Here is an 18,249-nt window from a genome sequence, read left to right as displayed (position 1 = left end):
AGATACCACATCCAATGTTAAGTACAGAGGGGAAACTGAAATTAGACCTCCCTTTAACCTTACAGGAAGTAGGTGAGGCTGTGACTAATTTACCATCGGGGAAAGCCACAGGGCCGGACCAAATACCGGCAGAATTTTATAAAGCCTTTTGGGACACAGTGGGGGAGGACATGCTGGAAACCTTTAGGCAGGCACAGCTAGGCAGGGCAGTCCCACACTCTTGGGCAAGGGCGGATATCATAGTGATATTAAAGAAGGATAAACCGCCACTAGAACCAGGGTCTTATAGGCCAATCACTCTTTTCAATGCGGACGCAAAACATTTTCTCCAAATCACTTGCGCAAAGATTGAGCAGGGTTATTGAGGGATTAGTCATCACCTCTCAACACGGATTCATTCCAGGGAAAGGGACAACTCAGCACACCAGACAAATGATCACCATCTTGGAATGCCGCGGAGGTTGCAGGAGACCCTGTTTCTTGATGCAGAGAAGGCCTTCGACAGGGTCTCCTGGGACTATCTGTGGAAGGCCATGGAGTGGTATGGGATAGGTGGGGCTATATTAAAGCAATTCAGGCCTTATATGAACAGCCGACGGCAAGGATAAGAATTAATAGAAGTTACAAAAAGGCAGTTCAGATAAAACGTGGGACTAGGCAGGGCTGCCCAGCCTCGCCGCTGCTATTCGCCTTATATTTGGACCCTATGCTAGGGAGACTAGAAAGCAACAACAACATCTCTCCGGTTAGGCTGCAAGGAAATGTGTATAAACTTTTCGCTTATGCGGACGATGTGGCTATTGTAACACCGAAACCAGGGAGAGCGATAATTGAAATAGAGCAAGAGGCAATGAACTTTGGAGCGATAGCTGGATATCTGATTAACAAAGGGAAGACTCAGATAGTGCAGAACAGTTTTACAACATACCAGGATGTTAGAGTGGTACCTGAAGCAACATACCTTGGGATAAAAGTGACTACCGATTTAGATAGCCTTGTGAGAATAAACATGGAATCGCTATTAGAAAAAGTAAAAGGAAATACAGAAAGGATCAATAATTTACACCTGACTCTAATGGGTCGCATAAACGTGATCAAAATGATCACGTTTCCGAAATCCTTGTATTTATTTAGAGCGATACCACTATTTTTTGATCATGTATGGTTTAGTAAGCTGGAAGTAATACTCAATAGGCTTATCTGGGCACAAGGGAAGACCAGAAGAGCTTATCGGTTTATGGCACTCCCGAGGGAAAAGGGGGGCTGGGGGGCCCCAGACATCAGACTTTACTATTGGGCAGCGGCCCTGCAATATTTTCAAGGGCTCCTAGGAGGAGGGGGAACTGAGCAACGGGTTGGGAGACCAGGATTCACGAATGTATATAGAGCACTGATGGGGGGGAATGCTGAGAACGGCTTACTAAACACGGTTGATTATGGTTACTTTAAACATACCAGGTTTAAGACTCTACGAGCGGCTTATAAGGTGTGGAAGGTGGTGGCAAAAAAGCTTGGAATAGGCAGATATAATAGATACACCCGACTGTACACAAATCATTCACTTCCAGGAGATATTTTTAGAGATACAATCATGAAGGAATGGGATAACAAGGGGATTAAGAAGGTAGGGGACTTATTGGATATTGAAGGGGGGGGTTGCAATTCCAGGAAATACAAAGGAAATATGAGATAACGGGTAACAATTTTTTTAAGTATCTGCAGGTAAGAAGCTATCTGGCAAATAAAGCAGGAGGCTTGTTAGGGTTTACCCACTGCAGAATGATGGACTATATTGAACGGAGTAACCAGTGTACAATCCGGCAGTTATATGCGGAGTTATATGTGTTAAAAAATGATGATAGAGAAAAATACGCCAGCAAATGGACGGAGAAAGTAGGAGCTGGCCCTGAGGGATTACAGACATCTTTAGATTTAAGGAGGACAGTTCTATGCTCAGCGACGCTACAAGCGCAGCATTACAAAACACTGTATTCTCTATATCATACTCTGGCCAGAATTGCACAGTGGGGGGGGATACAGGAATAACTTACCCGCGGTGTGATTCAAGAGATGCGGATATTGTCCATGTGTTCGCGCAATGTCCACAACTGCATACAGTAAAGGGGGCAATTGAGCAATTCTTGGAGAGTTCACTGGGGATTAAGATCAAAATGACAGATGAATTAATAATGTTAGGGGTGGCGGCAGGTGCAGAGGACCTCCCTATAGAATTTTTGTTTATGGTAGCGGCGGTATATCGGATTGGTATTGCAAGGGCGTGGTTTGATAGGGTATCACCGACATTTCAAACATGGATAGCAAGGTTACTTTCCACATATAACCTGGAAAAAGCTATATATGAAAAGAAGGGCAGATGGGCGAGAGCAATGGGAGGAAGGATATGGCAACCATCGGTGGAAAAAGAGGGGAGAGTAGTGGAGGGATCTCCATTACCGTGCTGGGAGAGGAAAGGATATGTATTTTATGTACTGTATCAAAGTATGTCTTCATTTTTCTTTTTTTGGAATAATACTTGCGTTATATTTTCTTTGTATTCTTTTCTGTATGTGCATTCATGCTGTAACATGTATTGGAAAACATCGTAAAAAGGGGTAAAACTTTAATAAAAAAAATAAAAATAAAAAAAAGTGAAATGGTTTCAGAGAACCAGTGGACTGCTGTGGATTGAAACCAGCATGTTATGCTGGTTATGCTTAACCACTTTGTTGAGACTCCACCATTTCCTGTTGTTCAGGATAAGAGAGCTCTCACAAAGCAACTTTGAACACTTTTGAACATTTGGATAGTCCTTCCCTCACCAGCTCATGTCTCTAGACTTTGATCAGAACCCCCTCTTGTAACCCACCCTTGCAATTTTCCTATTTTTATTTGAATTATTCATTGAAACCTTAATTTGCTTCTGAGACACATTTTGCCTGGCCTGGTTATATGCATTCAAAAGTGAAATGGTTTCGAGCAACGTGGTTGAGGCAAGATGGCCGCTAGCGGGTTGTAGCGCACAGTCGCACTCTACTCCCTCTCCTGACTAGGAGTATGAAGAAGCAGCCCTGAGACAATTATGAGGCGGATATGCTGGTGATCGTGTGGATTACAAGGAGGCATCAAAAGGCCATCAGCACCGCAGGATTCCGCGTTCAACATTAAGTTCTGTCAGCAGTTAACATTGTGAGAGAGCGCTGGTGGACCCTATACAGTAGCCTGCGCACAATGTCCCAACGAGTGAGAGGTGAAAAGGAGAAAGATAAAGAAAAGGTGGTACCGGCGGCAACCAGCGCGATCAAGGCGCTAGGAACCGGGACTATCCCCAAGATCCCGCCACGAAGCAAACGATCGACCCCGGCCGCCAGTGCGGCTCAGAAGGCACAGCAAAGGAAAGTCGAGAGGGAAAGAAAATTGGAAACTAGGGCGGCCCAAAATGAAACGCCGATTGCAAAACAAGGGTTAAATAAAGACCCTGCCATCTCCGGGCGCAGCAACAGACTGATGGCTGCCAAAGACGCAAAGGACTCCAACCTGAGACAGCCCACCTTGACGGAGTCATTCAACACGAAATCAGCGGCAGGAGCAGCAACCAGGATTCCGGCGAGGCTTTCCCCGGCGGAGAACGCTGCTGTAGACGCCGGTATAGACGCGGGGGGAGAGAGAGCCGTCCTCGAGGACGTCGGCGTCTCGGTTGCTGAGCAACCAGAAATGACGGACACAGTTTGCACGCTTCCCGCAGACACATTGGAAGCGGGGGAGACGGAGACGGAGGACATGAGCAGAAAGCATCTGGTGAGCGGGGGACCTCTGTTAGTCATAAGCAGCGCTACTGGGGGGGCGGAAAATACAAATAATGCCCAGATGTTGGATGCTCTGTTACAAGTGGAGGCTGAATTAAGCAATGATAAAAGACAAAATCAGTGTGCAAACTGGGGGAGCCTGACAAGTTTGGACTCACAAAAAGAGCGCGAAGGGGATAAATTATTTTCGGTAAAGGAGGGCTCGGACTCCACCTCGAGCTGCGGGGAAGGTAAAGACTCCACAGAGATCAGCTCGGACTCAGAGGGGAGCAGCGGATCTAAAGATAAAAATGCACAGAAAAGGAGGAAATCGACAACAAGACGAGGAGGAGGGGGTGGAGGTTCCCCAGTAAATACAAACACAAAACTCCTATTGGATTATTCTGCAACCCCAAGTGTGCATCAGGACGGTACGCAAGAAGCAGGAGCATCAGGAGGGGGGGAAAGTGGAGTTCCACAACATGCTATACTGGATTTGATGTTTAACACACTAAGACAAATGCAGGCTGAAGCCAGGGCAGAGAGTCGGAGAGCCAGGCATGACACCAAGAAAATACAGGCATCAATCAGGAAAATGAATAAAAAGTACGAGAAGGTTGAGGAGCGAGTGGAACAGGTAGAGGAACGGACGGGCAGACTCGAGGATGAGATAACGGACTGGCAGGCCTTTAAGATGGAGCAGGCTAAAACGGTGGAGGATCTTCAATGGAAAATTGAGGATTTTGAAAATCGCCAGAGGCGAAATAATGTGAGACTTCTTGGACTAGAGGAAGCGATTGAGGGGCAGGATGCAAGAGGTTATGTTGTTAAGTTGCTGAAAGGTGCCTTCCCGGAAGCTCAGTGGCAATGGGAAATAGAGGTCCAACGGGCACACAGGTTTCCTCTGTCAATTAAAAAGAAGAGGGATGGGGGGCAGGATAAATTGCAGAGAGCTATGTTAGTGTTTTTCGAAAATTTCTTGGCAAGACAGGAAATCATTGAGAAAGCCAGACCAGACTCTAAAAAAACTTTTCAGGGGGTAACGTTCTTTGCAAGGCCTGATTTTTGCCACGTAACTGTGGAGAGGCGGTGGCGACTCAGGCAACTAATTGCTCCTTTTAGGCGACAAGATGCAGAGGCTTACCTAATGTTCCCGGCAAAATTAAAAGTTATCTTAGGAGGACGCACTAGGGTGTTTTTTTCAGAAGTGAAGGCAGGGGAATTCTTAACTGAACTTACTGAGTCGCACAGGGGGGGAGGAAAGAAATGATAAGGTAAAAGGGAAAAGTCAAGATACTGTCAGAAGACTGGGGGTACAACACAGATTCAGGGCAATGGGGGGAAAAAAAGGGTTGAGTAATAAAGGGGAGCGGAAGGCGACACTACAACACATAGCAGCCACACATAGGTCATGTCTGACCTATTTGCCTGTGGAAGGGGGGGCAGGAGTCCAGGGGGTGGGTGGAGGCGTAGGGGGATAGGGCGGGGGAAGGGGGGAATGGTGGTGTTGGGAGTTGGAAACAAACAGCACAAAATGACAAAAAACACAGAGAAGAGAATGCTTGGTTGACTATAATTAAAGGTGGTAGCAACAAGATGGTGATTGGGAAGGAAAGTCTCAGCAAGTATAAATGGCATTAAGGGCATTAAGGGTTGTCTCCCTGAACATTTGTGGTCTTAATAATGGAGTGAAAAGACAGAAGGTGGCTGCCATGCTAAGAATGCTTAGGCTGGAAATAATATGCCTTCAGGAGACACATATAACAGGGAGGGAAAAATACGTGTTGGAGCAGATGGGGTTTGATGTCCTTGCTCACACAATGCAAGAAACTAGGACAAACGGGGTCGCCATACTGTCTAAGAAACGAGCTGTTAAACTTAAAAGGAAAAAGGAGGATCAAGGGGGGAGATGGGTTATCGTGGAAGTGGAAACACATGCTGGATGTTTTACAATTGTCTCTGTATATGGCTCCAATGATGATGAACCGGAGGTTTTTGAATATTTAGATTTAGAACTCGCATTGTGGCCAGAACCTGTATTATGCTGCGGAGATTTTAATGTTAACGGCCTGGATGGGTTGGGTTTGAGGGGTGGGGAAGGCTTTGCTGGTCGGAAGAGGAAAACTTGCAAGGCTATACACAATTTGGCGCAACACAATGCTCTGGTGGACGTGTGTCGGATCACAATCTGCTGGTGTTAACCCTGCCACTGGATAACAGGGGTGGGAGAAAAAGCAACACATGGACTTTTGAGAGAGGATTGCTGAGGGAACCAGGATATATTAGCCACATGCAGGAATGGATTCCACAATTTTGGTAGATTAATAGGAATTCAGCTGACATGATTTGGGATGCGTTCAAGGCTGGAGTTAGGGGGGAAACGCTGCGTTATACATTACAGAGGACCAAGAAGGAGAAGAACAGGATGGATAAGAGGCTGATAGAATTGGGGAGGCTAGAAGAACGTCTAATTATGGCCATAACCAAGCAAGAAGCAATAGAGGGGATATTGCTGGAAATAGAACTGAATAAAGCAGAGGCAGGGGAAAGTCTGGCGCAGAAGGCGGCGGGAAACTTTTTGGCTAAAAAAGAAAAGTGTTATGAATATAACGAAAGAGTAGGCCACCTACTAGCAATCCGGACTAGGCAAAACTTAGCAGCAGGCGAAATAAAGGAAATTAGAGATGTCACAGGGAAGGTAGTTAATAAGGTGGAAGAGGTGCAGGAGGTTTTTAGGAAATTTTACGGAAAGCTTAAGTAATACAGATCTGGAGTATCTGGCAGAGATACCACATCCAATGTTAAGTACAGAGGGGAAACTGAAATTAGACCTCCCTTTAACCTTACAGGAAGTAGGTGAGGCTGTGACTAATTTACCATCGGGGAAAGCCACAGGGCCGGACCAAATACCGGCAGAATTTTATAAAGCCTTTTGGGACACAGTGGGGGAGGACATGCTGGAAACCTTTAGGCAGGCACAGCTAGGCAGGGCAGTCCCACACTCTTGGGCAAGGGCGGATATCATAGTGATATTAAAGAAGGATAAACCGCCACTAGAACCAGGGTCTTATAGGCCAATCACTCTTTTCAATGCGGACGCAAAACATTTTCTCCAAATCACTTGCGCAAAGATTGAGCAGGGTTATTGAGGGATTAGTCATCACCTCTCAACACGGATTCATTCCAGGGAAAGGGACAACTCAGCACACCAGACAAATGATCACCATCTTGGATGCCGCGGAGGTTGCAGGAGACCCTGTTTCTTGATGCAGAGAAGGCCTTCGACAGGGTCTCCTGGGACTATCTGTGGAAGGCCATGGAGTGGTATGGGATAGGTGGGGGCTACATTAAAGCAATTCAGGCCTTATATGAACAGCCGACGGCAAGGATAAGAATTAATAGAAGTTACAAAAAGGCAGTTCAGATAAAACATGGGACTAGGCAGGGCTGCCCAGCCTCGCCGCTGCTATTCGCCTTATATTTGGACCCTATGCTAGGGAGACTAGAAAGCAACAACAACATCTCTCCGGTTAGGCTGCAAGGAAATGTGTATAAACTTTTCGCTTATGCGGACGATGTGGCTATTGTAACACCGAAACCAGGGAGAGCGATAATTGAAATAGAGCAAGAGGCAATGAACTTTGGAGCGATAGCTGGATATCTGATTAACAAAGGGAAGACTCAGATAGTGCAGAACAGTTTTACAACATACCAGGATGTTAGAGTGGTACCTGAAGCAACATACCTTGGGATAAAAGTGACTACCGATTTAGATAGCCTTGTGAGAATAAACATGGAATCGCTATTAGAAAAAGTAAAAGGAAATACAGAAAGGATCAATAATTTACACCTGACTCTAATGGGTCGCATAAACGTGATCAAAATGATCACGTTTCCGAAATCCTTGTATTTATTTAGAGCGATACCACTATTTTTTGATCATGTATGGTTTAGTAAGCTGGAAGTAATACTCAATAGGCTTATCTGGGCACAAGGGAAGACCAGAAGAGCTTATCGGTTTATGGCACTCCCGAGGGAAAAGGGGGGCTGGGGGGCCCCAGACATCAGACTTTACTATTGGGCAGCGGCCCTGCAATATTTTCAAGGGCTCCTAGGAGGAGGGGGAACTGAGCAACGGGTTGGGAGACCAGGATTCACGAATGTATATAGAGCACTGATGGGGGGGAATGCTGAGAACGGCTTACTAAACACGGTTGATTATGGTTACTTTAAACATACCAGGTTTAAGACTCTACGAGCGGCTTATAAGGTGTGGAAGGTGGTGGCAAAAAAGCTTGGAATAGGCAGATATAATAGATACACCCGACTGTACACAAATCATTCACTTCCAGGAGATATTTTTAGAGATACAATCATGAAGGAATGGGATAACAAGGGGATTAAGAAGGTAGGGGACTTATTGGATATTGAAGGGGGGGGTTGCAATTCCAGGAAATACAAAGGAAATATGAGATAACGGGTAACAATTTTTTTAAGTATCTGCAGGTAAGAAGCTATCTGGCAAATAAAGCAGGAGGCTTGTTAGGGTTTACCCACTGCAGAATGATGGACTATATTGAACGGAGTAACCAGTGTACAATCCGGCAGTTATATGCGGAGTTATATGTGTTAAAAAATGATGATAGAGAAAAATACGCCAGCAAATGGACGGAGAAAGTAGGAGCTGGCCCTGAGGGATTACAGACATCTTTAGATTTAAGGAGGACAGTTCTATGCTCAGCGACGCTACAAGCGCAGCATTACAAAACACTGTATTCTCTATATCATACTCTGGCCAGAATTGCACAGTGGGGGGGGGGATACAGGAATAACTTACCCGCGGTGTGATTCAAGAGATGCGGATATTGTCCATGTGTTCGTGCAATGTCCACAACTGCATACAGTAAAGGGGGCAATTGAGGAATTCTTGGAGAGTTCACTGGGGATTAAGATCAAAATGACAGATGAATTAATAATGTTAGGGGTGGCGGCAGGTGCAGAGGACCTCCCTATAGAATTTTTGTTTATGGTAGCGGCGGTATATCGGATTGGTATTGCAAGGGCGTGGTTTGATAGGGTATCACCGACATTTCAAACATGGATAGCAAGGTTACTTTCCACATATAACCTGGAAAAAGCTATATATGAAAAGAAGGGCAGATGGGCGAGAGCAATGTGAGGAAGGATATGGCAACCATCGGTGGAAAAAGAGGGGAGAGTAGTGGAGGGATCTCCATTACCGTGCTGGGAGAGGAAAGGATATGTATTTTATGTACTGTATCAAAGTATGTCTTCATTTTTCTTTTTTTGGAATAATACTTGCGTTATATTTTCTTTGTATTCTTTTCTGTATGTGCATTCATGCTGTAACATGTATTGGAAAACATCGTAAAAAGGGGTAAAACTTTAATAAAAAAAATAAAAATAAAAAAAAAGTGAAATGGTTTCAGAGAACCAGTGGACTGCTGTGGATTGAAACCAGCATGTGGTACAGTACTCTTCAGGAGCTCAAAAGGAGTAACACTGCTGCTGTTGTGTATATTGGCATGACCATGTAAGGCTTCCAAAGTATTGCTTAACATTCAAGCCTGCCATTTGCACCAGTTGCACTCCTTCTGCAATGATCTTGGTCAATCTCTCGACTAAGCCATTCATAGTGGGAGTATACAGTGCAGTGCTCTTGTGTTTTACTCCTCGCTCTGCTAGAATATTTGTAAGTCGTTGAGAATTAAATGAACATTATTATCAGTATTCATGCAGATAAGTTATTCTTGTTTGTGGAAGCTCTCTTGCAAACGTTTCCAACACAGAATCAATATTGGATTCTCTAATCTAGGCTTCTCTAGCGCTCTAGGGCAACCTGTAAGTAGCTCTCTTGTGTACGGCCCAGCCTACTAAATTAGCTTTGTTTGGTTGGACTATTCTCTGAATACCAAAATTAAAAGTGTGTGTATTTGAGATGATAATGTGCATATTTTCAGATCTCATAAGCTAGTATTTCGAGAAAAATGGCTGAATTTTTAAAATAAAATTAAAGCTGATACTTAAGTGTTGCACTGGGGAGACAAATGACCTAGATTCTGGGAACATTGCAGCTATGGCTGTCCCCTATTAACCATATAGAGACATTCCAGAATTGATAAATCCTTTTTAGCATTAGGACTGGCAACTTTGCCTGATGTATAACAAACATTTTAAGAGGGGGTCCTTGGGAAAGTTTAAAGACCACATCCAATCATACTCCCCATAAAAACTGTAAATACACAAATAGATGATTGTGGGTCTAAGAAAAAAATGTTGAGTTTAGCCTGACTGACAACAGAAGACAATAAAACAGGAAAGAGAAAATCAATCAAGGATATCTCCTTATTTGTAAAGATACCCATCAGTTTTCGATCGGTTCCGCCCTGTTTATCATTTGGGACTCCTCTCACCAAGGAGAGCAATCCTGCAACCACTTGATGTTAATAATGGCGGTTGCACTAGTGTGTCATTAGGTGTAAGGCCGTTAACCGTGAAAACTGAAAGCAGTGCAAATAAATGAAAATAACAATTATGTGATATAGTGAAGGGATAGACCATCTACAGTAGTTATTTGTTTTTCTACTGTATCTGAGCACTTTTTAGCGTTGGAAACATAGGAAACATCTAATAAAGTCTCGTTTTTTTCTCCTATTTTCTCCAATTTTATATCCCTTCACTATATCACATCATTGTTATTTTCATTTATTTGCACTGCTTTCAGTTTTCACGGTTAACGGCCTTACACCTAATGACACACTAGTGCAACCACCATTATTAACATCAAGTGGTTGTAGGAATGCTCTCCTTGGTGTGAGGAGTCCCAAATGATGAACAGGGCGGAACCGATCGAAGACTGATGGGTATCTTTACAAATGAGAAGATATCCTTGATTGATTTTCTCTTTCCTGTTTTATTGTCTTCTGTTGTCGTCAGGCTAAACTCAACATTTTTCTTTTAGACCCACAATCATCTAAGTTTGCCTGATGCTCTGAGGTGATCACTGCTGACCATCTTGCTTGGGGTGTCCATATAATCTTGTCTGATGTGGTCACTATTACAACACTATTATTATTAGTAGCTCGGCATGATTTTCATTGAACATAAGTAGCTCCGATTGCAGAAAAGGTTGGAGACCCCTAATCAATGTCAACTCAGCCCACTTAGGAAAGTAATCAATGAGCGCAGTGGCTTGTCCCTTTCCTTGAGTCCAACCTGCATAGTATCCTAAACACTGAATGCCAGCGTCTCCCAAGGAATCCAGGACAACAGACTGCGGTGAAGATGCGCAATGCACACTTATATGTGTGCGCAGAAGCGAATTAATCAACCAAAATAAAATGAAGCCCAGAAAGTCACCCCCAACTAAGATCTAGGATGTATTTCAAAAGCAATAAGTAAGAAATCAGGCATTTGGGGGCATAATATCAAGAACGGCGTTAAAAATTATCGCCGGTTTAGCTGCAGGAAACTGCAGCTTAAGCGGCGATAATGGGCTTGATAATATGCTTTTGAGAATTCCAATAGACGTCCATGTTCTGGTGTGAACATGGGCTTCTATTGGAATTCTCCAGGGCCTATTATCAAGCCTATTATTGCCGCTTTAGCGGCAGTTTTCTGCCGCTAAACCCGCGATAATTTTAATGCCATTCTTGATAATATGCCCCTTAGTGTGGTAAGAGATTTCCACACCATGATCGCTGCCCCAGGACAAGGCATGTTTAAAGTGAGGACTTCACTAAATTTAGGCCCCTCCAATCTTAGCTGATGGTTCCCATGGAGTCATCTCACACCCCCAAACAATGCCTGGAAAGGTGAGCAGAGTACTTGTGTGGAACTTGTCATTTCCATAGAAATACAAGGAGATTCTCCTTGACACCACCTGCTTTTAACATGGAAGTGCACAGTGGCATTTTGTAGTTTTCTTTCATTCATCTGGTCATGTTTGTGTTGTAACTCATACTTTCTTTTCTCTGCCCCCGCAGGGTTCTGCGCAGAAACAAGATAAAAAAGATACAACCCGGAGCACTCTCCATGATGACCAGGCTTGTGGAACTGTAAGCCGCCTCATTTTCCTGCTTTCCATGTGGATGATTCCATTTTGTAGATTTTTTGCTCAAGAATTTCCTTCTGACCCCTTCTGCCTTCATTTCTTATTTTCTTCCTTCTCCTTACTTCTTGTTCTTCCCCTTCCTACCTCCCTCAGTCCTCCCTTTTTCTTCCTCTCTTCCTACTTGTCTGTCTTCTTTTATTTCCTTTCACCATCTTTCCTTTCTTCTTCCCGCCATCCTTCCAGACTAGCTCAAGGGTTCAGCGCACTTCAGCATTTAAAAGCAACATGGCAGACATCTTGGAATAGCACAACACCCCAGTGCTGGTTGCTGATCTTAGAGTGCAGTCAGGTGTAATAATTGCCTCGAAAATCAGCAAGTTAATCGAGGAAGCTCAATTTATTCTATGAAGGTTCAGGGGAAATTATCCCTTGATAAAATTGTGAAAAACATGGAGTCAATGGGGCAATCTAAAGCATAATTAGCATAATTAGCACTTAAATTGCTCAAACGTCATAGGCTCTGTAAGGGCACTCATTAAATATCGCTGAAAACGAACGCCTGCTCAGACCAGTTCTTAGCCAATTATATCCAATGGGAGGTGGATATTCTGGCTAGGTCCCCATTGGCGATAATGCCTGAATATTGCTGGATTACCAGCGATATTCACGCATTTCGCCGCTGTCGCCGGAAATGTTCTCGCATTTGAGATAAACGTTGCTAATAGCACGTTATCTCTGTGATAAATTCCGGCGATGCACGCCGATAGAAAAAATGTCGATCAGCTTATTTAGCGATAAATTTCGCGAGTTGTTGATAATATGCCCCTTGGATTTTCTCAACATCTGACGCTCTATGCAGAACTCTTATCTAATGCCTTTCCCTCACTTATCGCGGCCACCCAGTACGTTTCCAATCCCGGGTTCCGCTTAGCGCCATGATGCCTACTTGGAGTGATAGTAGAGCTATGCAAGTGTCCAATTACAATACATTACATTACAAATACTTTCATGATGGACCCTATTTTTTTTTCAACTGTGCATGGGCTGCCCCCTCCGACCCCACCATTTAAATAATTACTTCAATTGTGCCAACCCCATCATTATACCATGGGCACCAACTATGCCAAGAGTTTTAAACAGTATGCCAGAATGTTGCCATTGATGCCATCTGGATGGTCCATCTGTCAAAAATGTTCTCTATTGTGCCAGAGCCAGCATGTTGTTATGGTTTGCCCACCCCTATCCTCTGATGCCATGGTTGTCCTCACTAATGCCAAGACTACATCTGGTGCACCAGTATTTTGCCATGAGTGTCCCATTTACCAAGAATTACCTCTTATGTGCCTGTGCCAGCATTTTGTCACTGAGATGGGGCACTATGTCGGTGTCCCAAACCATGGCACTGTTGCTAGTGCTAATGCAACCTTTTTAAACTTTTTTTCTCTTCTTCCACTTAAATCAGTTATATACCATTACTTCTATTCTTCAACCGACAGTAATCATGATTCATCCACGGGCAAGGGAATGCCAATTTACTTAAATTTCTCATATCCTTGATGGGCCATCCGAGCCTCTTCATTCAAAAATATGTACTGGAGGCGTGTTTCATCATAAGCAGTTTGTTAAAAACCCAATGCATTTCGGGCCTCCAGGGGCCCTTCGTCAGGGGTAACTGTGAAATTAATTAAACACATATTAACATACAATACGCTACTGGATGGACTAAACGACTGTCACATTATCACGTTTTACTTGTTTGGGAACAACAAACATATAATTCAAAAACATTATACACTCTGTCCATAGAATATACAATATTCTTTTGTGTCAATTTTATGGCAAATTCTAATTATCATTACATGCAGTGACATAATCGCCTGTGAGCTAAGGTATTCTCGTAGTATAACTTCCCATGTCGTCCCACCTCTCTTCCCCTAGTTACCAGTCTTCACGCTGTCCTGCTACTCTATTGTTAGGGTGAATAACCAAAACAACTGATATTCCCGTGATGAACAAAGCCCGCACTTGACGCCTTTTCATTTCACTTCGTTAAGTGCAATCGGGTGGTTTTATTATCCGTTCGCCAGCCTTTTGCCATGATTCCTTTACCGCCATGCATGGAACTGGTGGGGTGTTACTACAAAGTACTAGTAATTCTGGGTGCATAGTTTATATTCTGCCAGCATGCTGTAACTCCTAATGGAGGTCTATTTGGTGAAAATGATCTCGCAATAAGGAAGAAAATTGCAGGGCTGAGGTTAAACTGGCAAATTATGGGAGGGTCGAAAGCAAGAATTGTGCAAAACATTGCCTGCAAAAGAAATCGTTTGCTCACCTCTACTAACACTGCACGCAGGGGGACAGCACAGAGGGTGTAGCTGCCATAGTTTCACTTCGTGGTGGACCACTCAGTTCTGGTTTTCGTTCTTGCCAAGATGCTGCATGGTGAAAAAATAATAGCGACAGATATAGCAACACTTTGCACAGTTGCAAAATCACAAAAAGTGATGCAACCACCACAAAGTGTTGATAAAGTAATTTCCAGTGCAAAACTAGTTTTATGCTAGAAAGTAAACATAAAAGTAAAGCAAATAGGACCAGATGTACGACCAGCAATTTTGCGACTCGCAAATTGCGTTACAATTGCGACTTGCAATTTGCGAGTCACAAAACTGGATGTTTACCACTGTTTGCGATTCCCAAAGGAGTCGCAAATTGCGAGGCTCATGAATATTAATGACCCTCTCGCAATTTGCGAGCCCATTCAGAATGGCAGGCCCTCCCTGGTATGGTGGCCTGCTGGGCTCAGCAGAACACCATGTCTGGGACTGCATTTAAAAGAAAAAATTAAAACGTTTTTGTTTCATTTTTTAAGGGCAGGTAGTGGTCCCTGGGACCACTGCCTGCCCTTAAAAATATATGCAGAGCCTGTCACAAATGGGAAGGGGTCCCCTGGGAACCCTTTCCCATTTGCGACTACATTACCACCCTCTTGAAGAGGGTGGTAATTTGCAAGTGTTTTGCGACCGCAATCGCGGTCGTAAAACATTCGTACATGGGTTAGAGAGTCATTATTTGGAAAGAAACGCCCCTTCCATATAGCGAGTCTCTAAACACTTTTTTGCGAGTCGCAATTCATTTGCAAGTCGCAAAATTGTGTAAGTATATGGCCAAGCCAATTGTAGCTTGACAAACGTTTCGCTAACCCATTTACGCATGCTAAAATTGCTCATACGCCTGGCCCATAGTGCTTTACGTCACTTTGAACCAATAGGGTCTGCCACACTACCACCCATGGATTTTCCTACCTTTTAACAATAATAGACAAGACTTGGCATAAAAAATAACACTTCCTTGAGGCAGGCGCTAACAAGGAGAAATGGTTGTCTTTCTCCCGATATGTGACACATTGAATGTATGCTGCACAGTACAGCACTTGCACACTGTGGAAAAGTATTAAGTATGTTTAAGCATATTATTTTGTACTTGAAGATTATCCTTGCTAGACATCAGACACACAGTTGTGCACCACAGTAAAGTGGCACTAGGCAGACAAAGAAAATCGTCCATTGCAGCACCACAGGTGCTGGTGGGGAAAACACTGAAAAATGGCCCAGGAGGCGGGTGCACGAAAAGGATCTGGCAGTGAAGGCTAAATCCCAGCTCAGGCATGGTATGGCTAAGCTCCAGGAGATGGGTTTGTTTTGTTCTCCCATCTGTATTTAACTGGAGCCCCTAGTGTGATTCTACTGATGGTGCAAGGCCACAATCCTTGTGCATGTCAATTGATATACTAAGTTAGTACTTTAGTTTGTATGTATATTTTTTTGTGGTATTACTATTGCACGAACCTGGCCAAAAGTCAACAGAGCACTCTACAGGGTCAAAGACAAGCATAAAGCCAGCAAGGGAAAGGAGAGGTAGGTGGTTGGGAACTGCTAATGAGGTGCATCTTCTGTCTTTCCTAAACTGGAGCAATGCTGTGGCTATTCTGATGGCTAGGAGGATGCTTTTCCATATCCTAAGTGCATAGATAGAAAAACCTGCTATCTTGTTTTATCATTTTTACACGTCTTGGTCTGCAGTCTGAGGATGCCCTAGCTTCAGGTGGGCAATGAATCACCAGAGATAGTTGTTTTGCCTGAAAGATAAGCGGGGGTGCTGGTCATGATGGCTTTGTAAATGATGCAGCTGGTTTCAAAATGGTGCATGTCAGCAAGGGCAGCCAATGGTGTTTTGTCAGGATGTGGGTGTCAGCCTGGAGTCTGGGAGGCCATGGAGCAAAGCTTTACAACCATCTACATGTGAGAGCACAATGGTTTAAGTATAAGATCTGAAGCCACTTTCTGAAAAAATGGTTTCACTTTCTTTAGAAGTGCGAGCTAGTACCAGGCAGTCTTTGTGGTTGTTTTGTAATGTGTTCCTTGAAGGTGAGTTTGGTGTCCAGGGAGAATTCAAGTGAGCTGGCATTCCCCGGCATAAATCCATCTCAGAGGAAATTCGGAGGCTGCATTAGCTTCCAGTGGTGCAACAGATCAAATTCAAGGCGCTTTGTGTGGCCTTTAAAGCCTTGACACAGAAGGGTCCGTTGTTGTCTACAGGAGCTTTTTGTGTGGTACCAGCCAGCCAGATCGCTCCGCTCTACGGGTGCAAAACTACTAACAGTGCCGAAAATTCGGACCTTGCATTGGGGAGGACGGAGTTTTCAGTATGGTACTTCTAAGCTGTGGAACCTGCTGCCACCTGAGATTAGGAAGGCTAGCTCTCTTTTGAGATTTAGAAAAAACTTGAAAACCTGGTTGTTCCATTGAGGGGAGTTGGTCGGGGTTCTGCTTATGGTTCTAGCGCCGAGACACCATTTTTGGTTTTTGCACGCTTTATAAATATCATTAACATTATCATCCTTATCATTATCAATGAAAGTTGGGATTCAAATCTGTCAAGGCTGAAGTCATTGAGCCTGGTTTCTACTGTTTGTTGTTGTTGTTCATGGCAAATAACAGAAATGATGTCTTGGTTGGGTTGAGCATTTGGTAGATGCTCGTCATTCAGATCTGGGTGATGTGCAGGCAGTGTTCGAGGCATTGGATGTCTGAAGCAGAGGAGACTTTCGAGTAGAGTTGTGTCTAATCACCATATTGGTGCATCTTGATGCTGTTATCTGGAAGCTAAGCTGCTCTATGAAGACGTTGAAGATGACAGGGCACTGTATGGAACCCTGGGAGACTCCACAAGTTATAGGAATGTTTTGGGACCTGGAGGCAAATACATGAAAAAACTGGTGTTGGTGGGAAAGGTGGGTGTAGACTCAGTAACAGATATTGCTGGTGAATCCCACTAGAGACACCAGGGTACGACGAGGGATGGCAGACTGTCAAAGACAACTCAGAGTTCCAGCAATATCAAGAGGCTGAGGCCATATCCATCTGTGGGCAGGAGGGCATTGTCTACAAGGGAGCAGTCTCCGTGCTGCAATGTGTTGTAAAGCCAAGATCGTAATCATGCAGAAGATTGTTAGCATGAAAGGGATATTGCAATTGAACTGTAGGGAAATGCCTCTTTTTGTGTAGTTACCCCCGTGTTTTTACGAGATTTGTCTGCTGTTTTTTTTGTTAGATTTTTCTGTTGGCTTTTGGACTATGCACTCGGCGTTATTGCTATCCAGTGCCCAGTGTATGTGCTCTGACCCCCTAACAACATTTCGAGTTGGTATACACCTAATTCAGTGACACCTTAAGGATTAAGTTAAGTGAGGTATATTCAGTATATTGAGAGACAGGTGAGGTAGAAGAGGATGTATGACGTTACAACGCATACTTTTACCACGCATACCTTTACAACGCGGTTTTTACCACGCATACCTTTACAACGCATAGTGCTTAGAGGTGCTGGATAGTGGTAAGTATAATTTTCTATTCCAACTCCAGTCCCCGTGGACACTAGGGAAGGTGTTGGATAGAAAATTAAATGTATTCCCTATCCTAGAGCGCCCCCCAGCGCAATGCGTTGTAATGGATTGCGTTGTAATACCAGCGTTGTAATGGTATTGCGTGGTAAAAAATGCGTGGTAAAGGTTGTATACCGGTAGAAGAAGGTGAAGACAACTGAGATCAAGAGAGACGATGAAGGTACATAGAGCTGTAGAGAAAGAGAGAGAGCTTAAGAGAGACGGGTAATGTAGAAGAGGTGAGCTGAAGTGAGGAGCAAGAAATGTCACAGAAAGATTATTTGTTAATTTAATTACCAATAACTGCTGAGGGTGTGATGGTTAATTCTGATCGGGCTAGGCATGCACACTAAGTACCACATTTATCAACACTTTGCGCTGGTGCCAAGTCACCAAAAGTGCTGCAAACTGGGCCAAAGTGCTAATATGGGACTTGCTTTTAAGGG

General features: G+C 43.9%; 1 protein-coding gene across 1 annotated transcript in view; it reads left to right on the top strand.

Annotated features, from left to right (window-relative positions):
- LOC144752040 (relaxin receptor 1-like) overlaps positions 1-18,249 on the top strand; it is a 998,955-nt gene that overhangs the window by 859,965 nt on the left and 120,741 nt on the right. The window contains exon 10 of the mRNA XM_078639991.1: positions 11,789-11,860. Within this exon, the coding sequence (XP_078496117.1) occupies positions 11,789-11,860 (72 nt within the window). The remainder of the gene's footprint in view (positions 1-11,788; positions 11,861-18,249) is intronic.

Source organism: Lissotriton helveticus, chromosome 4_2 (assembly GCF_964261635.1).
Source record: "Lissotriton helveticus chromosome 4_2, aLisHel1.1, whole genome shotgun sequence".
NCBI lineage: Eukaryota > Metazoa > Chordata > Amphibia > Caudata > Salamandridae > Lissotriton > Lissotriton helveticus.
The sequence above is the reverse complement of the archived record's forward strand: the minus strand, read 5'-3'. Positions and strand labels throughout refer to the sequence as shown.